The sequence below is a fragment of the Tachyglossus aculeatus genome, chromosome 20 (genome assembly GCF_015852505.1).
Source record: "Tachyglossus aculeatus isolate mTacAcu1 chromosome 20, mTacAcu1.pri, whole genome shotgun sequence".
NCBI classification, from domain to species: domain Eukaryota; kingdom Metazoa; phylum Chordata; class Mammalia; order Monotremata; family Tachyglossidae; genus Tachyglossus; species Tachyglossus aculeatus.
The window spans coordinates 28401747-28428094 of record NC_052085.1 but is presented as its reverse complement, the minus strand read 5'-3'; the positions used below and the strand labels follow the sequence as shown (position 1 = coordinate 28428094).

Below are 26348 nucleotides of genomic sequence, written 5' to 3'. Positions count from 1 at the left end.
GAGTATACCTGATTTCATCTCAATAGCAAAATGAGAAAGACTGGTAATTATATAGGAAAAGTGGGGAGAATATGATTGAATGAATGAACAAATGAACGAACGAGAAGGAAGTATGAAAGATGGAAGGAAGGGTCAAGGGGTAAAGGTTGGAGGGAGAAGGTCGGGGGTAAGAGTGCAATTGCTCTCAGGTCAGACTTGACAAGCACTCTGAGAAATGTCCAGTTCTGCCCAATGGAGAGAACCAATGTCTCATTTCTGTTCATTCAAACCTACGTTAACTCATCTTGGGGCCAAAAATTCTTCATGTTTTCTCACTCTGTCATAAATTAAGTTTGAGATTAGGAAACCAACACTTCAAAACCCTATATCCAAGAAATTGGACCATCCGTCCTACGCAAACTGAAAGAAACATTGCTTGCCAGGAAAATTCAATGAAGAGAATTTTGCAAGAATAACCCGGAGCAGGCTTGACGTTCTATTGGAAACCCCGACCAAAGAAATTTAATTAGAAAAATGTTTAAATGAACTTAAATAACAAATATGTAGACCAACACACGCTGCACAGTGACTTAATTTTTCTTTCATGCTCCTAGCAATTTACAAATCTGTTTCTAATCAGCACTTGGACTCATAACTCTGATTTCTTTGATCGCCCATATAGTGTTCCCCAGAAAAAAAAAAGCCAGAACTATCAATTCTCACTTTATTGGTTACTTGAAAATTCATATTTTAAATATTTGCATTATATATTACCAGAAAGCTGAGAATCGGTATTCATTACTCTTTTGTCTAAAATGTCTTTTTCTATAATGTATACATGCAAGAGTAATGAAATAAATACTGACATTTAATCTAATAAATGCTTTGGCAGCAAGAGCCAATTAGGACTGGATTCTCTAGTACCATAGAGAAAGAATTTCTTCTCCCTTGTCAATTTATTCGGATTAAAAAAAAAATCACCAATGCCTTCATGACTCATTTTTTAAAGCATCCCACTGAAATCAGGTAATGTCCCAGAAGGAAAGACTGTCACTCAGCATTCCTGGAATTACTGTTATATAGCTGGAATAAAGCCACCATCATATAAATCCATGAGATAAAAATCTGTTATCCTTGAAGATTTTCGATTTAAAAAACACTTAAGTCACCACCCTGACTAGGTATGGGGAACTGGAGAATTGACTTTGACCATCTAATGTAGTAATGCATCAAAAATGGGAAGATGAAGGTTTCCATCACCATTAATAAAATCATCTTTAACTTTAATAATAATGCTAATAATAATGATAACAATATCATCAGTGATATTCATTGAGAGCTTACTATGTGCTGTAAATATTAAGCTCTTTGAAGAATACAACACGTGGGCGGACATTTTCTCTGCCCACAAAGAACTTAAAAGTCTAAAAGCCTAGAAAATAACAGTTTTTATTAGACACTTACTATGTGCCAAGGAGTGTGCTAAACTCTGGGTTAGGCAGACTGTAACCTTGTTGTGGGCAGGGAACGTTTCTACCAACTCTGTTGTATTGTACTCTCCCAAGTATTGAGTACAGTGCTCTACACAGAGTGAGCACTCGAATACCACTGACTGATACAAGAAAATGAATCAATGTCCCAAAAGTGGCTCATAGTTTAAATAGAAAACAGACATCGTATCCCCATTCTACAGATGAGGAAACTGAAGGTACAGAGAAGTTGAGTGACTTCTCTGGGTCAGTCAACCCATCAATGGCATTTAATAATAATGGCATTTTTATTAAGCGCTTGCTATGTGCAAAGCACTGTTCTAAGCACCAGGGAGGTTACAAGGTGATCAGGTTGTCCCACATGATCAGACTGTCCCCATTTTACAGATGAGGTAACTGAGGCACAGAGAAGTTAAGTGAGTTGCCCAAAGTCACACAGCTGGGATTTGAACCCATGACCTCTGACTCCAAAGCCCGGGCTCTTTCCACCGAGCCACGCTGCTTCTCTAGACTTCTCTAGTCCCTCTAGACTGTAACCTCGGTGGGGTCAGGGAATGTGTCTGTTTATTGTACTCTCCCAAGAATTTAGTACAGTGCTCTGCACACAGTAAACTCTCAAACATGATTGAGTGCTTACTGTGTGCAGAGAACTGCACTAAGCAGTTGGGAGAGTCCAATACAACAGAGTTGGTAGACACATTCCCGGCCCATAATGAGCTCCCAGTCTAGACGGACCACCCAGCAGGTAAGTGGCAGAGCCAGGATTAGAAATCTAAGTCCCCTGACTCTCAGGCCTGGGATCTTGCCACTAGGCCCTGCTGCTTTTCCCAGTTTCTGAAATACGGGCTTGAGTCCTGTTGTCATTTAATGAATGAATTCTAGAGTTGCCATATTTTTACTCCATCCAGTCCAGCCAAGTAAGGGAAGAGCAGCATAACTACAGAAAAAAGCAGCACAGAAGAGGTAAAGCCAAGCCAGCTCACCCCAGCTGATGTAGACTGTCTTAGATTTTTAGCCCTTGGCGAAAAGGACGGGGGAGGGATTGTACACTCGAACGCCAATCAGTCGGGAAAGAGACATCTCTGGAAGTCGAATGCGGCAATTGCTTATCTGGTTTTCATTGAAAACTGGACTGAACATTCCTAAACAATGGGTTGTGAAATCAGAAAACAACCTAGATATGTGAGGTCAGTGGTAGGCGTGCTATGTAAAGAACACAGACAGTAAGAAAATAACAGCTAGACTTAGGCCTGACTCATGGAAAATGAAGTATGTGAAATTGGGTTATACAAGTTTAAACTAATGAATCATAACTTAGAAGACAGATGTCAAGGGGAGGAAAAAACTTTTGTATGTTTGCACGGAGATTATAAAAGCAGACAGTATAGGGCCTCCTCAAAGAGTAAGGCTCTTAAAGGGTTTTTAAAATTCAGACTTACTACAGTGGGTACTTTTCTTGGTGGTTTCGAGTAAAATGGGATCTTAAATAGAAAGACTATTAACTAGAACCAAGAACTTAAATTAGCCTGAAGCCCCAGGATTTTCTGGCAATAGAACGTCTTGAGAATGAAGCATGGTGAGCCACATTCTCAAAATAGATTCCCCAGCACTGCATCTCAGTTTGAGCTTGCATTTTTTGGCATGTTAAAAACACAGCAGGATACAAAATTGGAAAGTCCCAGGGCCAGTCTTGCGACCTCATTTGCCTGTGAACTGTCCATATAGGATTGATTAAATGGTAAGCAGGTGAGCAAAACTCAGAGCAACAAATTTATACCTGCACAACAGGAAGCCAACTAGGTTAAAAAGATAAATCCACCAAGTGCTCCCAGAAATAGCTAGGAAGCAGTCCTCTCTAATCCCAGATTAAGGGAGAAATGCCTCTCTTTGGTCCAAACCTGATGCATGGACCCATATTCTTGCTCAATCAATCAATCAGTGGTATTTACTGAGTGCTTACTGTGTGCAGAGCCCTGTGCTAAGCACATGACTGTACTAGCACTCCAATCCATGGCAAAGAAGTAGTCAAACAGTCTCTTGTTCTCCCCCACCATGCATGTGGAAGGGAAACTTCACCAATAGTAGATGTCCATATTGGCACGTAGGATTGAGCTGTGAAGGGCCCTAAAGCCAATTTAGCCACCCAAGTAACATTATTAAAACCCAGTTCTGCTCTAACAGAAATGGGAAGTTATGGAGAAAGAGCAATCACAAATATCCAAATGCTGATGAGGATGCTTTAAACACAGGACTGGAGCATTCAAACAAAAGATACATAAAAAAGCAATACAACATGTTTTAGTGATTTGCTCAAAAAACATCTTTTCATGTCAACTTACATACCCTACTACTTAGGCACTTAGGTTTCTACGTATTCATTTTTCCTTTTTCTTCTCCCCCAATAGACTGCAAGCTCCTTGAGGGTAGGGATCTTGTCTTCTAACTTTACTGTGCTCTCTCAAGTGTTCAGTAAAATGTTCTGCACAGAGTAGGTGCTCAAATAATTCCATTAATTCATTAATCTAGGAAGGCTTTGTGGAGAAGATAAGCCTTGGTAGCATCTAAAGGAAGAGGCCTGTTTTGGCAAAAAAAAAAAGGTAGAATGGGTATTTGAAATGATATAGGCAGTGATTCTGGCTGAAGAGCCATAAAGCACACTTTATAAAGACCGCATTAGCCTAGACTTGGAGAAGACACAAGATGGTTGCTTTAAATTAATCCTTGTCTTAGTTCTGACTACTCTGTTCCTTCAAGATCCTTCCCCTCTTCTGCCTGGAGCCCCGTGGCTCAAAGCTGAACTAAGAACCTTGTGGTTGGAGTATTAAAAAAAAACACACACACAAAACTAGGAGTTAATATAGTAGCAGCCAAAATCTTTCTTAAATTCATAAAATCACTAAGGGTGTGGTTAGGACAAACCCAGAAAATTGTTCAGTAAATCATTACAATGGGGAAACAGCCTTTGAAACTTGTAGGTGGCAGATTCAAAAACAAAAGTAAGCACACTTAGGTAGAAGCACATGGAATAGGATACCTAAGGAAATTCTGCAGGATGAAAGTACCAGTTTGTTCTAAAAGCATTAGGAGAAATCCATGGATGGATAGTCCCCAGTGGGTGACTATGGGAATTGTTAGTGAGGTGAAGGGAAAAACCTGGATATACAATGGTTTATCTGAAACAAAGTAGTGTCAAGTTAGACCATCATACCACAGTCCTCCAAGCATCCTGAGCCACTGTCAGAAGCAGACTACTGGGAATGGTTGAAGCACCAGTATGACTCAATAATGGCATTGCCCATTGTCTTCTGTTCTTTGTGCAGTAACTGGATGTTATTTTCATAAGATATCTTATGATAGATACCCAGAGAAGAATCACGAGGAGCAGAATGGCCTAGTGGATATAGCTTGGGCTGGGAGTCAGAAGGACCTGGGATCTAATCCCGGCTCCATCACTTGTCTGCTGGGTGACCTTGGGCAAGTTGCTTCATTTCTCTGGGCCTATGTTACCTCATTTCTAAAATGGGGATTAAGGTTGTGAGCCCCACATGGGACATGGGCAGTGTCCAATCTAATTACCTCGTACCTACCCCAGCACTTATTATAGTGCCTGGCACATAATAAATACTTAAATACTATAAAAAAGAATCAAAAGTGCCTGAAGCATGAGTGGAATCAGGAGGAATCAGAAGACTTGGATTCTAATTCCAGCTCTGCCACTTGCCTACTGGGTGACTTTGGGCAAGTCACTTAACATCTCAGGGCTTTAGATCCCATTTGTAAAATGGGATTCAATACCTGTTCTCCCTCCTACTTAGACTGTGTCCAACTTGATTGTCCTTCATCTATCCCAGTGCATAATACATTGCTTGACTCATAGTAAGCACTGAAACACCACAAATTTTATACTACTATCCATCTCCAAGACAGAGATATTGGCTTGGTCAGCAAGTCTTAATGGAAAGATTGGGTCTAGGAATCAGAAGACCTAAGTTCAATTCCCAACTCTGCCTGCTGTGTTACACTGGGCAAGTCACTGAATCTCCCTGGGCCTCTGTATCCTCATCTCTAATAGGAGGATAAGAAATATAGGACATCCTATGAGTCAGGGTCTTTGTCGGATCTGATTATCTTGTATTTTACCCAGCACTTGGCACACAGTAAGCACTTAATAAATGCCATAAAAAAGGATGTGGACTAAAAGGCTTTCAAATATTCAAACAGCTGGCCCATTACAAGTATGGGCCTCAAAATGTCTTTCTATCCAGTACCTCAGTGAAATTTCCAGACTAATCCAGACCGACTCTCTGAGATGCTGCCAAAGTCAGTTTTCTGAGTACTAGCAGATGCTATAGAAGCCCTCTTAATAGCAAACAGACAAACCTACTGCACTGGATAATTTGAACCTTCAAACTGCAAATTATCAGTGTCACTCCCAAATGTCTAAGACTTGTAAAACTACTTTATAATTCCCATTTGTAATAGCTGGCAAATGAAAACGATATCAGTACCATTTAAGTTGACTAAATCAAGACATCAGTTTCTTTTATTAGACCAGCTATGTTTATCATGGCTGGAAAAGAACTGAGTTTCCTGCAATTGTTTAGCAGGTTTTAGTCCATACAAAATAACACTGACCATGTCATCTTTGTGGAATGCCACTCTAAACTGTCTCAAAGACCCAAGTCACTGAAATAGCTATGAGAGCCCACACAGAAATGACAGCTAAAAACATACTGCTCCCAGGAAGCCGTTTCTTGAAAACAAGGAGGGCAGAAGAGACGTTTTAAAGACATGGTCGAACAAAGCCTCGGCCCCAGTGCTGTATCCCAGATGAAAACTGGGAGTCAAATGTTGACCATTAAAAGAAAAAGAGAAAAAATTAGACCAGTGTGCCATATGCTACCCACAAAGGAGTAGCTCTTTTTGAGCAAAAGCTTCATAAGGAATGAGAGGCGAGGAGAAAACAGCACCAGATGCTGCAAAGAAGGTTCAATGTGACATAAAAAGGGACAGTCTTTTTGTGTTCATAATTTGGCTGGGATTGTAGCCTTTTCAGCCACATGCACTCATAGATGGATATCACCGTCAGTGAAATCGTCAGCCTTTTTGACTAAGAGGGGTGTGGGTTTCTATGCAAATGTATGGGGCTCGCAGTCTAAAAAAATGTGTCCCATGTGGGACAGGCCTGAATCTGGCCTGATTAACTTGTACAATAATAATAATCATAATAATAATGGTATTTGTTAAGTGCTTACAATGTGCAAAGCACTGTTCTAAGCGCTGGGGGGGATACAAGGCTACCCCAGCACCTAGAAGAGTGTTTGACACAGAGTAAGCACTTAACACCATAAATATATGTGTAAAAGTTCCGAAATTAACAACAGTGATATTTATTAAGCACTTAGTATTGAACACTGTGCTAAGCACTGGGGGGTTACAAGGTAATCAGATCAGAATAAGTCCTTATTCTACATAGCATTTGCAATCTAAGCAATAGGGGAGGCAGATAGCTTATCCTCATTTTATAGATGAGGAAATGGAGGCCGCAGCGGAAAAGGTCACAGCAGCCCTGGGACAGCTGGGATTAGAGACCAGGACTCCTGAATTCCAGTCCCATGCTCTCCCCATCAGGCCACACTGTCGATCCAACTCCATGAGCCAGTCGGGATATAGTGTACAGGAGTCGGAAGAAACAGTTTGCATGTGTACACAAGTGCATGGTGTTGGAATGAGTGAGAACTACAACGCAACATGAAGGTTTTCAAGAACACAACCCTAGCATTATAGGAGACAGGGTAAACAACAATTTCATTCTCCTAAACCAATATTTATCTTACTGTCTGGAGCATGGAAAGAGCATTAATTGTGCTAATACAAAGAAGGTGTTCAGTTGGAACTCCAATTGAAACATAAAAAATAATTAACAGAGTTATCATTTTGAAGCCTCCACTCAGCTTCACATAATATTGCTTCCTAATTTATGATTCCCCTGAGGGATCCTTGCCAAACATGGAAATATTTGAGTTCCCCAATTTTATAGACTCTACAATGAAAGACAGGAAGATTAATTGACTTTAATAATGTCCCCGATTAATTTTTAATTTCCCCACTTAATATCCATCCTCCAGCCCAACAGGATTATCAGGCCGCAAAAACAACTAAGTGCTCAGAACCCTCTGTAGAATTTATGAACCTATTTTATATATTTTACAGTCACATGCTTCCTCCTATTTGTAATTCATACAAGTGTATTTCCCTTGTGTTTTTTATGGCATTTGTTAAGTGCTTATTGTGTTTCAAGCACTGTTCTAAGTGCTGGGGTAGATACAAGTTAATCAGGTCTGACACAGTCCCTGTCCCACATGAGGCTCCCAGTCAGAGTATAAAGGAGAGCAAGTATTGAATCCCCAGTCTGCAGATGAGGAAACTGAGGCACAGAGCAGTGACAAGCCCAAGGTCACACAGCAGGCAAATGGCAGAGCTGGGATTAAAACCCAGGTCCTTTGACTCCAAGGCCTGTGCTCTTTCCGCTAGGCCATATCCCTTCCCTGCTTGAATGTAAACTCCTAGACAGCAACAATTGTGGGTCCTAACTCCACTTTGCTACCTCCAGTGCTAAGAACAGTGCTCTGCACACAATAGATGATCAATAAATATCCCAGTTTCCTTTACCCACTTTAAACATAAGGTGAATCTGGGCCTAAAATTTAAATTAATTTCTACTCAAACCAATGAACACCTCTATTCTATTTCTCATTCCATTTCCCAAATTCAGAGCTATACAGTCTGAATGTTCTGTCTTTTAGGAGACAATCTCATGATATTTTCATGTTGCAAAAGGACCTTAGAGAACCTGAAAGCGTAAACTCCATCCCCACCCCTACTGCTCAAGAACACAAACGACTCAAATTATCTGTGGAACAACTGGATTCAATTGTGGAATTTTTTTCCATTAAACCAAAGCCTTTTTCCATAATAGAAACATGAACTTTTAGGCCTGAAACACAAAAACTAAATCATACTATGATGGCACAAATGAAAAAAATGGATGTAATATTTAGCATTCTTTAAATCAATTGAAACTGTACACATACACACACACACATACACACCAATCAAAACACCAATCAAAAGTTGTAGAGGCTACTGAGAATCCCGATTTGGGATTTAATGTCCCACGAGAACATTTTAAGTCTGTGGATCGAGTGAGTTTGGAGAGAAATTGTGAAACTTGCTATGAATGCTCTTCATGGACTTGCATAACTTGGGCACTGTAAAATTTATCACCTGGTAGAGACAGAAAGGGACTATGAAAAGAAAGCAGCTTGGTCTAGTGGAAAAAGTATGGGGGTGAGAGTCAGGAGATCTGGATTCTAAACCTAGCTCTACCACTGCATCAATTGCCTGATGTGTGACCTTGGGCAAGTCACTTCTCTGTCTCAGTTTCCTGATCTGTAAAATGTGGATAGATACCTCTTCTCCCACTCCTTTAGACTATTAATCACATATGGGATCGGGTCTGTGTCCAACCTGTTTATACTGAATCTACCCCAGTGTTTAGCATAGTGTTTAAGTACCTCTATTATTATTATTAATGATAATAAATAAATAATATATTTGCAGTGAACAACTAGTTCTAAAAAATCAGGAGCATGACAAATAGAAGTAAAATAATAATTGCTTTTCAATTAAGGTACTGTTTACTGCCCTGCATCTGTCATTTTACTATTTAAAGAGGAAGGAAATAATCAATCCAGAGCAGAACAATTCCTCAGAATAACATCTGGAAATTTATTTCAGGCTAGGTGCACAAAATCAAAATTAATCTGGACAGCTAAGTCAGGCTAATAATCCACTGCTTTCCATTTCAGCAACCATTTCTGTGTAATTAATGTTTTAATAGAACACATTACTGAAGTAAAATTAGATCCCATGAACTGTGTTTTCAATATTAAAATATTTTGGGGGTGTCTTTTTAAAAAGATTAGGAACTAAATAAGCCTTAACCAACAAATACAAAGTAGCAGCCCAACTTTCTACAAGTAATCAAATAAGTGAGCTCTCCATTATTTCTCAATCTGCATAAATCATTACTTGAGTGTGACTATATAAAGTACTAATTATAACTATTTCAATTTACTTTATTCTAGTTCAAGGAAGAGGAAATTACATTAGTTCTATCATAAGGAGTCTGTTTTCTTCTAGCAATGAGAAAACATTATTATAATCACATGTGTCCTACAAGAATATAAGACTCCAGGGAAATGTGACAAGAACTACATCCATTTTAAAATGGTGGAATTATGCCTCAGCTTCCTTAAATGTATGTATGGATATATAAATATCTATTTCATATACATATATATAAAGGCTTTCCATAGTCAAAGACACTCCTAACTCCCAGACTGTGAGCCCACTGTTGGGTAGGGACCATCTCTATGTGTTGCCAACTTGTACTTCCCAAGGGCTTAGTACAGTGCTCTGCACATAGTAAGCACTCAATAAATATGATTGATTGAATGAATGAATAAAATTTACCTATTTGTGTGTGTGGCTTAAGAGGTGAAGATGGGACCCACAGTACTGGCTATATTCTCATACAAAAAGATTGTCTCTTGTCGCTTGATGTTTGTAGTTCTGTTTCTTTTTCCTTTTAGCCTCATCTCATTCTTTATGAAGATTTTGCTCGAAAAGTGCCACTCTTTTCTTGCTAGCAATTACATATATCTGTAGTTTTTTTTATATATTAATGTCTGCCTTCCTCTTTTGTAAGCTCATTGTGGGCAGGGAATGTGTCTATATATTGTTATACTGTACTCTACCAAGTACTTAGTACGGTGCTCTCACACAGTAAGCACTCAGTAAATAGGATTGAAAAGGTAAAAAAATGGAAAAAAATAGTTCACCATTATTTGTATTTGAGTGCTTACTGTGTGGAGAGCCCTGTACTAAGCGCTCGAGAGGGTACAATACAACAGAGTTGGTAGATCCATTCCCTAGGCAGTCCTCAACAGCTGACCACAAGTTTTCAGTTGGGATCCAGTATTGTCTGAGAATTTGTTTTACCACGTGCTTAAAATGTTACTTCTGCCCTCCTTCCTTTCTGTTTTCATTTGGCAACTGTTTGGGTCTCCTGCTGATGCTCATTCCTTCCCATAAATCCCACCCAGATTTATGCTAGGATGCTAGGAGACTGACTAATTCCCAGAACTTCACTGTTAATTATCTTGTTTTGCCATTCGATATTGGTTCAGGTCATTAAATGACACTAATAGGAGCATCCAAATAACTGGATGTAGCACATATAGAAGCTATAAGCTCCTTGTGGGCAGCGATGATGTCCACCAACTCTACTATATTGGACTTTCCCAAGTGCTTAGTAAACTGCTCTACACATAGTAGGTACTCAAAAACTACCATTAATTGATTGATTGGCTCAGGTCCCAAGTCATAGAGAATATTGGACCTCTACAGATCTTTAGTTTGGCTAAGATCACTGAGGGTTGTTGTCAACAGATACCCAACACCCTGAAACGGAAATGACTTTCTATCATGCTGTTTGGTGCTTTCAAATATTTTGTTCTTTTTAAAAAACTTGATATTGCACATTCCAAGAAGAACTAGACCGCTAAGAAGGCTAATTGAAAAATGACTTAACGATATTCAGTACCAAAGAGCAAATAAATTTGACAGCATACAAGTTCTCATAAATTTTCATGAAAAAATCTAAAGAGAAAAGGGGAAAACTGCTTCCAGTTTGAAAAGACTATTCCTATGAAAAAAGGAGAGAACAATTACCATTTTAATTTTAACCTTTAACTATAAAGCCTAGCCAATGTTCTCATTTACTTGTGTGACATTGTTGGAGCTGCACTGTGTAGCCTGGAGTTTTATTATATAGGTGGCAATGAATGCTTTTTATAAAGATCTCTTGGTTTGATAAATGCAAATTTTGTTTTATGGTACTATGAAGAAGTAATAATGGCTTTTTTGGAAGACTAATCAAAATGAAGTACTATTTCCTGATTCTCCCTCCACACCCCCCCTCCCCATAGCAATAAATAAGATTATCTATCTATATGTAGATAGTCTTATTTATATATTTACATATAAATATGGATAAAAATAATTTCACTTTCTTAAAGCAAAATACATGGGAGCCTAATGTCCTGTATGTATCTCGTGTTCAAAGAGGAAGTACATAGACAAAAGTTGCCATTTGGGATGCAAACCACATTATTTCATCTTAAAACACCATGCAACCCATAATGCTAATCCAGATGCTTAGTGCAACTGCCACTTAGATTTACGTAATTCTCAGTGTGTCATGTGTAATTCTTCAGACTAACCAAAACTTGATCCCACCAAAGGAAAGGGCTGGAAGTCTTTGGCTCTTACTCGGTGTACTCTATTATTCTGTTTCTGGAATGAAAGGTTGACTTTAGAAATGTCAGGGTCAAAGCAGAAGGAATAGAAGGAAAGTGGAAAGGTTGGACCATTCTATCTCTCCCCTCAGTGTGGGAACCAGGTGAATGAACTAATTTTTTCCACTCATGAAATAAGTGTTCTGTTAATAATAATAATGATGGAACTTGTTAAGTGCTTATGTTCTGTTAATAATAATAATGACGGCACTTGTTAAGTGCTTACTATGTGCAAAACACTGTTCTAAATGCTGGGGAAGGATACAAGGTGATCAGGTTGTCCCTCGTGGGGCTCACAGTCTTAATCCCCATTTTACAGATGAGGTAACTGAGGCACAGAGAAGTTAAGTGACTTGCCCAAAATCACACAGCTGACAAGCAGCAGAGCCGGGATTTGAACCCATGACCTTCTTTTATTATAATAATAATTGGGGTATTTGTTAGGTGCTTAGTAAATCCTGGGTACTGTACTAAGCACTGGGGTGGATACAAGCAAATCGGTGTGGAAATAGCCCCTCTCCCACATGAGGCTCACAGTCTAAGTAGGAGGGAGAACAGGTATTGAATCCCCATTTTGCAAATGGGGAAACTGAGGCACAAAGAAGTTAAGTGACTTCCCCAATGTCACACAGCAGACAAGTGGAGGGGCAGGGATTACAACTCAGGTCCATGGACTCCCAGGCCCAAGCTTTATCCACGAGGCCACACTGCTTCTCTACCTTTGTGGGCAAAGTGCTGTACTAAGAACTAGGGAAGGGTACATTGGAAAATAGTAGGCATGATCCCTGCCCTCAAGGAGACGGTAATCTAGTTTGGGAGGCAGACACCTACATAAGTCGCAAACAGATAAAGAAGTTACCGAGAGAATAAAATTAAGCCCCAAAATACCAAAACTCAATCCCTTTACCTGAACACAGACCACATTACTAATCACCACACTCCTTATTAGTAAACAGATGTCTCTCCTATAAAATTCAAAAAACAGAAAAAAACTTGGCAAAGCCTTTTTAGAAGCCATTGGTATTATGGTTTTAATGTGTTTTATGGATTAAAAGCACATTTTAGAAGTGCTATATTATACAGATTATTGGGCACACAAGGTGACTCCTGGAAAGAGTTAGTTTTTCACTGAATCAACCCAACTCAAATATAAGATAAGCATTTATTCCTCCAGCTCTGAAAAGATCAGTAAAAAGATGCCAGCTGTTAGATCATATTATCCTCAAATGATGGAATTAAATATCTCTGGAGTTCACAACTAGATCACCCCAGAGCCAATGGAAGGCTTATAGGTGAATGCTGCATTCATAGACTCTTCACTGGAAAATGGGAAAGCACAAAGTAAAAATTCTTACCATTGTGAGGGTAAATGGATGATTTTCTAATGCAGACACTCTTGGACAATGCAGAATAATGTACTGAAATGAATGACCCAAATAAAAATTAAGGACTGAAAAAATATATACAAATATTCCAAAAAGGCTGATATTAATTTCCAAAACTTGCTCTTTAGTGAAAGGGCTGATTTTGAAGTGGCCGATTCTGAACTCACCTGGCCTGGCCTGGCTTTAAAGTTCTCTTTGATCATTCTGACTTCCATGACATTTGAAGGATGACTTATCACAGAGAGGATAGTCACTGGTTTATTGCTCCTGATACACCTGTAAAGCCTTTCAGCACAATACAGGCACAAAGGTCCAGAAATCCACAGCCATGTCTAGACAAAAATTAAAAAAAAAAAAACCTTCAAAAAAGTCTAATTCCACATTTCATTGAGGACATGAAATAAATGATTCATCCAATGTCTCAGACTAGGAAAATACAGTTTGAAATGTTTTATTATTTTGCTTTCAATCCCAATTCAATGAAGGTGACTCCTGGAAAGAGTTAGCTGTCAAAAGGTGGCAGAAAATTAACATTCATTTATTCTTTAACGGTTAGGTTTGGTCATATGAGACCCTCATATTCCCTCATATAAGAATCTTCTCAGTTCAGAATAACTGTTTTTTACGAGATGACTAAATAGGAACAAATTCAACTTAATTCAAAATGTCACCTTCCAGGTACTAGCCGCCAACAACCTTCTAAGATTTGCTTGCTCTGCTTTTGTTATTGCCATTTGACTCTTGTCTCTACCACCAGAATGTAAGCCCCTTGAGGGCAGGATGGCATTTCTCAACTCTATTCTCCCATACTCACCCAAGTGCTTAGCCCAGTGCTCTGCACACAGTCAGTGCTCAATAAAAAACACTGATTGATTTAAGTGGCATCACCAATCAATAGCCCTATCTTTCTGCTATTCATGCATTATAGTTGGCTGGAAATAAAGCTAAATAGTGACCTCCTTTTCATTCAGTGATTTGCGGGCAGTGACATGAACAGGGGACTGTTGTCCTTATAATCTTTATATGACCTCACACTGCTGATAAGCCCCCCACTGCTCTACAATCCTGGAGTCAAGGGCAGAGTCGATTTAAGACCAGGTTTGGCTTTTCTATTTTGTTTTCTCTAACTTCATCCACTCACTGCTGCCCTGGTGGTCTGCAAGGTAGGAAATGTGAAAGAGGTTATGCCAAACCACGAATATATTGTATTTCCTAGACAAATGAGGAGTGGAGATTTACAATAATAATAATACTAATAATGGTATTTGTTAAGCACTTAGTATATTCCCAGCATTGTACTAAATGCCGAGGTACATACAAGATAATCGGCTAAGACACAGTCCCTGCCCCACATGCAGCTCACAGAGTAATTAGGAGGAAGAAGAGGTTTTAAATTCCCATTTTATAGATAAAGAAACTGAGGCCCAGAGAAGTTAAGCAATTTATCCAGGATCAGAGTGGACAACTGGCAGAGCTGAGATTAGAACCCAGGTCCTCAGATTCCCAGACCTGCTCTTTCCATTAGGTCATGTTTCTTCTTAAGTTTTATAACGGGGAAGAAAAGTTGAGAGCGGAATACAGCACAAGATTCAACCCAAAGAAAGAAACAAAGACTTGAGAAGACAAGTCAGGACAAAGCAAAGATGGTCAACCCTGGATTAAGCAGGGAAAAGACACTATCTCCCCTTTTGGCAAGTCAGATTTCTGAATGGGTTACTAAGATAGATGGGTTAAATGGCCAACTGAAGACCCAGGTTTTAAAGATGGAATAGGGAGGGTGTGAAGTGTAAGGATTAGGCACCGTGAATGGAAAAATCTTGTTTTGAGACTGAAATTTTTAAGAGAAAAAAAGAATTCATTCTTGTGCCCCCTGAGTAATTTTAATTTTCCAACATTATAATAATTGTGTTATTTGTTAAGCATTTTCTGTGTGCCAACCACTGTACTAAGTATTACGGTAGATACACTATAAACGGATTGGACACAGGCCCTGTCCAACACAGGGCTTGCAGTCTTAGAAGTTGGGGGATAGACTGTGAGCCCATTAGTGGGTAGGGACCGTCTCTATATGTTCCCAACTTGTACTTGCCAAGCACTTAGTACACTGTTCTGCACACAGTAAGCGTTCAATAAATATGATTGAATGAATACATATTTCATCCCCATTTTACAGATGAGGTTAATTGAGGCACAGAGAAGTGGCAGAGCCAAGAATAGAACCCATAATACAGTGAGTGAAGAAGCCCTATATTTACCCCTGTTCATATTAGACCTGATGTCACTTGATTTCACAGCATAAGATTTTTGGAGGGCGGTCCTACTAGAATAGCCTGTCAGTGCAAATCTCTTCGGAGAAACTTCCACAGTTGCCAACAGCAGTTAGCTATGACAATTGTTACTAGACTTTGTCCCATATCTGAGACTCACACTGAATGAAGAATCTGACCTGAGGGAAATTTGCTTGGAATTGAGGCTCCTCCATGCAAACTTTGGCAAAGTGATTTTGTATCAGTGGTTCTGATTTCCCATATCTTCCTGGGATAGATTTGGGACCGTATTCAGGAAAATGCTGAGAAAAACGCCCTGCTGGGTGAACATCTTTGTGGTGGGTTCTGTTGGGATTCAAGCAGCCGGGGGGATGTGTCTCTAGGTTGGTCTGATATTTGAGCAGCCCTCTGTAAAAAGGAAAAAGAAAAACCAAGACTTAAGATAGGAACAATGGAAATCAACCTATGCTTCATGAGTAACCCTTAGAAATGTTTAAAAGCACTCAAAGAGAAAAAAATTGATCTGGTATGAAGCACTTATTACATGCCAAGTGCCCCCCTAGGCACGAGATAGATTCAAAATTATCAAATCCGACAATCCTGGTCCCAGAGAGAGTTCACAATATATGACGTAGGGAGACTAGGATTTTATCCCCGTTTTCCAGATTAGGAAATGGAGGCCCAGAGAGATTAAGTGACATGCCCCAAATCACACAGCAGAGCAGTGAAGAACTGAGACTAGATCTTGGGTGTCTCGACTCCCTGTCCTATGCTGTTTCCTTTCTTTCAGAAGGAACCTGAGACATCTCAAAATTTTAACAACCTTTTTTTTTAGAATGTTATTTGTTAAGCGCTTCCTATGTGCCAGGCACTGTATTAAGCACTGGGGTAGATACAAGGTTGGACAGTCATTGTCCTTTATGGGACTCAGTCAATCCCCATTTTACAGATGAGGTAACTGAGGCCCAAAGAAGTGAAATAACTTGTCCAAGGTCACAGAGCAGATAAGTGGTCCAGTCAGGGCCACTGACTCCCAAGCCTGTGCTCTTTCCATTAGGCCACACTGCTTCCCAACTGCATCTAGTCTTCTAATAAATGGCCCCAGACCTTACACTCCATGGTTGGTAGAGGAAAAAAAAACACTGACTAAGAATATGATCAAAGTGTGTAATGTCCTGCTTATCCTTCATAAGGATCATTTTTGGGTCATCATCAAGCATTCCTAAGGAACAACCCAAGCTTCCATTTCAATAACCTAGAACAGGGAAGTTGTGTCATATGACTTTCTAATAGAAACCCAAAGGGAACATTCCCATGATGTTCCAGAACTGCTTTGTTTTAAGAAAAACCTATACATGGACAGTTTTCACTGGCTCTCAGAGATGTATCAAATAAAAACAATAAATCCCAAGAACCTGCCCTCCCCCTTTATATTCTGCACAAAGTGTACACACAATAACAAATGGTCCTTCTCCTTAATTCATTGTTTGGTTTTCTTTCTCTCCCTAAACATGGACACATACCAACATGGAACATTGAGACCAGACCGGAGAACCAGAGACTCAAATCTGAATCTGCCTCATTTTTTGCTTTATAGCATGCCAGAGTGTTTTGGTTTTTTCATCAATCAGAAGAGTATGGATTTAAGTGTGGTTAATAAAATATAATTTGGACGTAATTATCATCTTCAAGGGAAGCAGCATGATCTAGGGGAAAGTACAGGGCCTGGGAGCTGGACCTGGGTTCAAATCCGAGCTCTGCCAATTGCTTGCTCTGTGATCTTGGGCAAGATAATTAACTTCTCTGTGCTTCAGTTTTCACAACTGCAAAATGGGATTTCAATACCTGTTCTCACTCCTACTTTCGTCATTCAGTGGAAACATGGCCCATTGACTACCCAGATTGACAGTGACAGAATTAAGATGAAATCATAAATTGACTTAAGCCCATTTCGGCAGTTATCTGTAAACTCTTCTGGGATGTCACAGAGATTAGAGAGCTGAGATTTTGAAATGCTATGGGAAAAATCATCTAGCTTTTTATGAGAAAGTATGGAAACAATTCTATTCTAAAGAAGTTCTTCATGAGGGAAGACGTTACTTTCAAAATAAACAAAAGGAAACGTTTCTTCACACAGCGGGTGGTAAACATATGGAATTCGTTAACATTGGAAACTTGGACAGGCAGAAAATACTAGTAAGATCAAGAAATGTTGGGATGCATTATTCATGGACACATGGTCCACAATGGGTTACTGTGGCAAAAATTAGGGACACAAAGGGAAAAGTTAGGAAATATAGGATGACTGTCCTTCTCCATCATTAAAGATGGATGTCACACAGAGCCATTATCACACTTTCCTTCAATTATTCAGAGAAAGAATTTTCAACTGGACGGACCTCTGGACTAGTTTAATTATTATGTTGTGCTCTAAATTATTCTAAAGTGTGCTCTCAAACAATGAATTTAGGATAGAATGTGAAAAGCCCTCAGATCTCCTCAGCACTGCAATCTCAAAGATCTCTCACCAGCATGCCAGAAAAGTTACAACCCCAAAAAATATGTAGCCCCCTGGAGCAAAAGAAAATTAAGATACCAAAGGATTCAGGCAAACGAAGGCCAGGGAGGTAATGCATTTTGTAGGCATTTTAAATGATTTGAAATTATTTTATAAATTTGTCCCTATGAAATTTTTGTGTACTTTGAGCCTAAAGATCACTAGATGAATGTGTTAATATGTTTCACAATTTTCCTTTGGGTCCCATTTCTTACATGAGATGAAAACCTGGCTGAAGGTGAAAAATTCTAGTCCAAAAATCTGAACAGTTAGAGGTGAAGGAAGGCTTATCTGTGAAATGAGTAAATACTGTGGCTAATAATAATAATGTTGATATTTGTTAAGCACTTACTATGAGCCAAGCACTGTTCTAAGTGCTGGGGAGGTTACAAGATGATCAGGTTGTCCCATGGGGGGGCTCACAGAATTTTAATCCCCATTTTACAGATGAGGTAACTGAGGCACAGAGAAGTTAAGTGATTTGCCCAAAGTCACACAGCTGACAGTTGGCGGAGCAGGGATTTGAACCCATGACTTCTGACTCCAAAGCCCATGCTCTTTCCACTGTGCTGCTTCTCTTTAGATGGGGCTTGCTTGTGCAATTGAGTCTCTTGCTGGCATTGCAAAATGCTAACACCATTACATTTGATCTAATTTTAGATTTGCCCTAAAGTATCATGTCTCAGGCCCCACAACAGGTAAGATTGGGAAATTCCATGTCCCTTAGTACCACTTTCTCAGAAACCTTCTTTTCCTAGAAACTGAAGAAAGGCCAACTTGTATCAAACATTGGGTCCAACTGACCCTGAATTTACACCATTTTGACCCACTAAATTTAACAAGGGGAGCACAATTGCCAGCTTTCCCAGAGGTAAGCCTTTTTTTCATTTCTTGGGTTTAGTTATTTAGTGCGTCTCTAGACTGTACGTTCCTTGAGGGTGGGGTTTGTATCTTCACACTTTTCTGTATTCTCATAAGCACTTAGAATAGTGCTCTGCATACAGCAGTTGCTCAATAAAGTCAAATTAGTCGATGATGATCTGATATAACTGTAAGCCGTGTTTAACAAGACCAGCTCAGAATTTTTTATGGCATTTAAGTGCTTACTTTGTGGTTTTTGACATCTTTCAACTCTCCAGAGAGTTAGGGGCCAAATGACAATGATGAAGTACCCAGGACACCATTTTTAGAGAGGTTATTACTTTTCCAGACTGGAATTAAACTGAGTTAGTGAACCAAAAGTGAAAAAGAAGCTCTAGAACAAGTTCTTCCAGGTGACAACAAAAATCTAGCAGGCCTTGACAAGGAAAAAGGTTAAACAAATGGTACACAATGTCACACTGTCTTGAGTTATGTAGACAGAAAGCACTCCTGAACCATTCTCTCACCACGGAATGCAAATTCTTTTGTATCCACTGTACTGGAATCCCATGCTTCCTCTCCTCCTGCCGGTACAGTGCCCTTAAAATACAATCTGCAGCTTTTGGTGCTTCCACCCATTTCTTTCTAAAAGTATAGAACACACCATTTTGTCTTATCTTTAGGTTAAAAAAATAAACCTACAGTTGTGTCTGACAAGTTGTGCTTTCTTTGCCTCTAGCTAAAAAAATAAAAATAAGTGTGCTTCTTAAAGTTAGGAAGATTAATTTAAATTCTGCTTTTAGATCCCCTAGGAATACACCGCTCCTGTAAAATGCTCAACTGAAATATTTTACCTACTGAAGCATGTTTCTAAGGATCCCCCAGATTATTCCTTGGGCGGAAGAGGTTTTGCATAATGTAATGTCTCTTTTGCTTTGGTCAACTAAGAGTTAGTCTACAGCAAATAATAAGTAGACTGCACCACATTTAGAGACAAATAGTGTGGCCTAAGTGGAAAGAACACAGGCCTATGAATCAGAGGACCTGGGTTCTAATCTTGGCCCTGCCACTTGTCTGCTGTGTGACTTCGGGAAAGTCACTTAACTTCTCTGTGTCTGTTTCCTAATCTGTAAAATGGGGATAAAAGACCTGTTCTCCCTCCCTCTTAGGCTGAAAACCCATGAAGGACAGGTACTGTATCTGACCTAATTATCCTGTACCTACCCCAGTGCTTAGCATATAGTAAGTGCTTAAATGCCATAAAAAAAGAAAAGAACATTTTGGTGAAAAACAGAGGAACTGGATTCCATTCCCAGCTCCCCCACAGTGTGTCTGATCTTAGATCAGTTGTTCGGCCTTTCTGTGCCTCAATTTCCCCATCTGTAAATGGGGTTGATCAAAACCTACTCAGAAGTTTTGAGGAAAGATTCCCGGAGAAAATCGAGAATTGTGGGTGAAGTCTATCAGTTTAAAGACAATCAGGCAAGATGCTTTAGACTCAGTATCCTCTATTTTAATGCTCGCATATTCTTAACTATTGTATTATGTGTGATTTTCTTCCCTAGTACAGTGTAAACTGCTTGAGGACAAGGACCACATTTTGAGCTTCTTTCACTTTTTCCTCTAGGCACCTGATGCAGATTTATGCTCCTTGGCGATGTTCAATAAATCTCTTGTTGGTAATGGTAACATTCTCCATTGGCTACTCCATGTGGGACACGGACTGTGTCCAACCGGATTACTTTGTATCTATCCCAGAGCTTAGTACAGCACCTGGCACATAGTAAGCACCTAACAAGTGTCATTAAAAAAAAAACTTCATTTTCAGAGCTCTTCACCTCTGTCTTGAGTCCATTTCACCAGCTCTCCAAATTCTGCTCTCTCATCCAGTTCAGCCCACTCTTCTCTATTTCTGGTGACTCAAACTTCCTCCCTTTAGCCATCCAAGATGCTTCCAAAGTGCCAAAAACCTCAAAGGCAACAGGGAAAGAGGCATACTCTCCCAAGTGCTTAGTACAGTGCTCTGCACCCAGTAAGCATTAAATAAATACGGTTGATTGCTTGATTTACTAATTTCGCCTCCAAATGGACATGGCTTCAGCTACTCGGCTCCGGAGTGTATTTCCAGTCCCTCCATATCTTGTCTTCCACTTGGATTTGCATGCTGTATTCAGCCATCCCTACAGCATCTATGTACATGTCTATAATTGATGTTTATATTAACATCTGTCTCGCCTTCTAAAATGTGACCTTGTTTTGGAGAGGGAAGGTGTCTACCAACTGTTACATTGTACATTGTAGGAGAAGGAGCGTGGCTTAGTGGAAAGAGCATGGGCTTGGGAGTCAGAGGTCATGGGTTCTAGTTCCGCCTCCCATTTGGCAGCTGTGTGACTTTGGGTAAGTCACTTAATTTATCTGTGCCTCAGTTACCTCATCTGTAAAATGGGGATGAAGACTGTGAGCCCCACGTGGGACAACCTATATCTACCCCAAACTTAGTACAGCACTCTGCACACAGTAAGCGCTCAATACGATTGAATTAATTATTATTATTATTATTGTCCCAAACACTTAGTAGAGTGCTCAGCACACAGTAAGCACTTGATAAATATGACTGTCTGCAGCCCACTCTCCAGGATTCTTGGGCCAAGTCTTCCCATGGAGAATGATTCAAGGTTTTCCCTGCTTACTCCTTTTCTCGTCTACTTCCAGCCTCATCAACATCTCCATCAGATCATAGGCCAGAAAAGTGGAAGGAAGGGAAACGCAAATCAGCTGACTTGGTTTCTCATCACCAGCTATGTAATAAGGAGGTCTGAGCTATCAGCTATAGAGGGATTTGAACTATTTCTCTATTTCATTCATACAGCTACAAAAACATGTCTAACAGACAGCTGACTGCATACGGACATGAGAGCTGGAAGTGTGTCCCATCTGAGCTTTCTCAAGTGTCATAGGTTAATATATATTACCAAAAATAAGTGCCTTTAACTTGCTCAACACTTAGAGCTTCAGGGAGATTCATACTCCACCTAATATCATCTTACATTCTGGAGAGGTACATTAAGGAAATCCACATCCTACTTCTGAATGTTTTCCGTCAACAAATTATGTTTAACTTAAAATGAGATTAATTCCATTTTCATGATCATGGTAATATATCACATTTTAGCACAAGACTGCTGGATGCAGGGCTAAACTGACAACCTGCAGAAAAATCCCATTAAAATTCAATGGAGTCTGAGATTTGAGGCGTTAATGCTCCACTCCTCCTATTATCTGTTGATTTATTGCCTAGTGGAAAACAAGGCTTCACTGCTGTCTTTGTTCTGCTTGTCATAATCTTTTTGTAATGATGCCTTGGAGCATTAACAAGACCAATGAAGACTTCCCTAGTTTCCAGAGTATTTTTATTAACTCTTGGGCTGGGGCTGGTTTTTAAGCCTCGTGAAAGCATTTGGAAGTCAGAGTTCTATGCAAATGTGAGGTATAATTATTGCTATCTCTTGGATGTGCCTCATGGCAAGGACATAAATTATAAAGAAACCAATTATTAAAATAGTACAAGTATGCAGCAGTTTGTCCACTTCATCATTCTGTTTTTGGCAACGAGTTTCATTACCAAACTTGTAATCTACTACCGGTGGGAAAACTGAACGTACAGGGGGGAACAATCCCAAAACCTATTAAGGCAGTTGCAAAAATGTTAAATAAAGCTGAAAGGCTAATTCTTTTGTTTGAATATGATTTGTGACACAATCTTATGTCCAAGTGAGAGAATAGCCAATATCTAACAGGCAAATATGAATCGCTATGCACTGCTCAAAGCACTATTTCTTTGAAAGCTATAACTGTGACTTCAGTGGCAGGATCACCTTGGCAGTTTGATAGATGTGTTACTGAGTTAATCTCCATGCTTCCACTACCTCCTTTGGAGAGAACAAGTAGAAAAATAATTTTTCCCTTTCCTAATGTGTTTGAACCACTGGTGAGGCTTCAACCCACGATGCACGAATGAAAATCTTAATGGTCCGCACCCAGGCCTCCTTAAACACAGGGGTTGTGTTTTTGCAAAATCTTTAAGGAAAATTTGTGCTGTAGGTCTTCACTGGGTCTTGTCTCTGCATCCAATACCGAAACGGACTTACACTGGCAGATGAATCTCCCTAATTCTCTCAGCGCTGGCCCCCTCCAATAATCAGGCATCTGGATAAATAACCCACATCCTGTCTCTGTCCTGGTACTCCCTTTCATATCCAACAAACTATCACTCTCCTCACATTCAAAGCCTTATTAAAAATCACATCTCTTCCAAAAGGTCTTCCCACACTAAGACCTCATTTCCCCTACTCCCCCTCCAATCTGTGTCACCCATACACTTGGATTTGTACCCTTTACTCACCCTATCCTCATAGCCCTTATGTACATATCCATATTTTAATGTCTGTGTCCCCCTCTAGACTGTCAGCTCCTTGTAGGCAGGGAACATTCCTACCAACTCTGGTATATTGTATTCTGCTGAGCGCTTAGCACAGTACTCTAAACACAGTGAGAGCTCAGTAAATGATTGATTGACTTTGGGTATGTAGGAAAAAAAAATACCACAAGCACCATTCCCATACAAAGGGAATAATTGTATGGAACAGCAGAATTCTGTTGGAGTAGAACACGGAATGATGCTATGTCCTATCCATTCTGGTAAAGAAAGGTTAGCTCCCACGATCCATTCATTGGTTCTCATTTTACCTTCATTTCATGCAACTGACTTGTTTCTTCTTGTATTTTAGGACTGCACTAGCATTATCTTTCTCATTTAAGCCCCGGAGCTACAATCACTGCCCACGCATCACTCCCATGCTGATGGCCGTGGGAGTGTTGAATGGGAATGATTACTAAGGCTAAGGAGCCACATCTCAGTTACAATGTGCTCCCTAGTCAACCTCTGCCTAAAGTTTATAATTTCTTTTTCCTTCCAATAATCCCCTTGGGCCCAGGTGAGGACTGAAGCCCATCATTTCTCCCCTGAGAGTCTCACAGCAGGAAACTTTAGAGGAAGAGTCCTGTTGTATTCAGGGAAGTAGAAAAAGTTGGCAAAAAGTACAAGTTGATTTTTGTTCTCAGCCCTGATGAGATGTAATAGAAAGGAGCAGAATTTTTTGTGACTCTCCCATGTAAGAATTACTACTTAGGTTTGTTCTTTTGATGTAGGGAACTGCTTTCATTGTTCGGTCATTAGCTTGTTTTGCAGATCAGAAAAGCCTCACTGTCTTAATGTTTAAGTCTGCAGTGTCTTTGACAAAAATCTTATCTGTAAGCTGCTAAGGCTGGAATGTCTCCTGTACCACCTGAATGAAAATGAAGGCAATTTTAAGATCTGGTTTAACTTCTATTAAAAACAAGTGTTAGAGGGTCCATCCACATCCATGGGAGTGGATCAGTGATTTTAGCACCTCATTAGAAACTCTGGCTATGGTGATGGAGGAGTATTGTTACTTTGTACTCTCCCAATCACTTAGTAGTAATAATAATAATAATAATAATGGCATTTGTTAAGTGCTTACTATGTGCAAAGCACTTGTCTAAGCGCTGGGGGGGATACAATGTGATCAAGTTGTCCCACATGGGGCTCACAGTCTTAATCCCCATTTTACAGATGAGGTAACTGTGGCTCCGAGAAGTTGAGTGACTTGCCCAATGTCACACAGCAGACATGTGGCAGAGCCGGGATTTGAACCCATGACCTCTGACCCCAAAGCGTGTGCTGTTTCCACTGAGCCACGCTGCTTCTCAGTGAACAGCTAAACCTAAAATCAGTGATTTCAGCACCTCATTAGAAACTCTGGCCATGGTGATGGAGGAGTATTGCTATTTTGTACTCTCCCAAGAACTTAGTACAGTGCTCTGCACACAGAAAGCGCTAAATAAATACGACTGAATGAATGAAAGTGACATTATTGACTAAAAATGAACGAATGCCAAACATTAACCACAGCAGAAAAGTGGTGGAGCCAGGAATAGAACCCAGGTCCTTCTGATTCCCAGGCCCATGCTCTATCCACTAGGCCATGCTGCTTCAGAAGATCTGAGTACTTCTCGAGAGAGCAGATTGTGCGTTGCTAAAATTCTGCTCTTGTGCAAAATACATATACAACCGAACACACCACTACCATGCTTACAGCTGAAATACAGTTCTTTATTTAGCCTTGCTCCATGAGATTTTCTCCTGCTGGTTTCAGATCAATGGTTTGGGGAATTATAGATTCCCTGGCTCTTTCACTGTTGATTGGTTTTTAGCTACTTTGGATGTAGCCCCTGTGAAACTATAAAACATGAAGAAGTCTATTCACCAGTTATGAAGAGTTGCATTGTTTCAGGAATTACAAACACAAACTTACCAGTAGTGAGTTCTTGGGCTCTTACAGTGTTTTAGAGGCCCCTGGGGGTGAATCTTTCTATAACCTTGAGAGCCTATTAGCAGATAAGGGAAAGTACCTTCGGCATTTCATTTGAAAACACATCGGTGTTGATTTGGTACCAATTTTGCAAGACAGTAGATAGTCAGATCGTTCCTACTTGGAACCATCTCGATTTTCAAGTCTCCAAAACTACCATTATCACTTCCACTAAGGCAATTCTCAGGGGTTACATTTCTATGGGAGAGTCATTTCGGCCCCCAGTTTACAAAAATAATTCAAACATGCCTGAAGTGTGACTTATTGGGATACTCAAAAACATGCGAGAGCGCCCAGAGGCATATTGGCAAGATCCACTCATAATTAATTCCTCCTTCCTCTACTAAATTGTCCTCTTCACAACTGAAGGGTGGGGAACGTTTTAAGCTCTGATTTTTACTTACCCTGAAACATGCATCAGCAGCAGCATGTAGAATACAAAGAAGAGATTGTGAGTATACCAGAAGATGTCAAAATTAGAAACCCTGTGTGGAGAGAAAAAAAAAATCTCTTTTAGAAGAGATATCTCCCATTAGAATACTGGTTTTTTAGACCTATTTCCATGATCACACCACTACATGTTCCAGCTGGTAATTATCTCGTGGTCACTCACTTTGTAGCAGTGCTCTGATTTTCACCACACAGGCACAATGAAAGGCGTCAGTGGGGTTTGTTTTCGGAGCGGATGCAGATTTGCAGGGCAGCTTCCATTCCGCAACTGAAACACAGCTGCTGTGTTTTGCAATAAAGTTAACCTCCTAAATAGATACGATAATGGTCCATCATGGCCTCAAATGTTACCAAGCTCCCATTGCCAGGTAAAAGAAAACGTATCCAAGAAGAGACCCTTAAGGTGTCTGGCACATAGTAAGTACTTTACAAATACCATTAAAAAAACATGCAAGACTTCTGAGGATATAAATAACTCTACAT

At 39.9% G+C, this 26348-nt stretch overlaps 1 protein-coding gene across 2 annotated transcripts in view; it reads right to left on the bottom strand.

Annotated features, from left to right (window-relative positions):
* The window catches only part of NOX4 (NADPH oxidase 4), an 87880-nt gene that overhangs the window by 28542 nt on the left and 32990 nt on the right, over positions 1–26348 (bottom strand). For both annotated transcript variants that reach the window (XM_038761782.1, XM_038761781.1), the window contains 4 exons: positions 25820–25900; positions 15725–15953; positions 13446–13610; positions 13249–13311 (listed from right to left, as the gene is read on the bottom strand). In XM_038761782.1, the coding sequence (XP_038617710.1) occupies positions 13249–13311; positions 13446–13610; positions 15725–15953; positions 25820–25900 (538 nt within the window). The remainder of the gene's footprint in view (positions 1–13248; positions 13312–13445; positions 13611–15724; positions 15954–25819; positions 25901–26348) is intronic.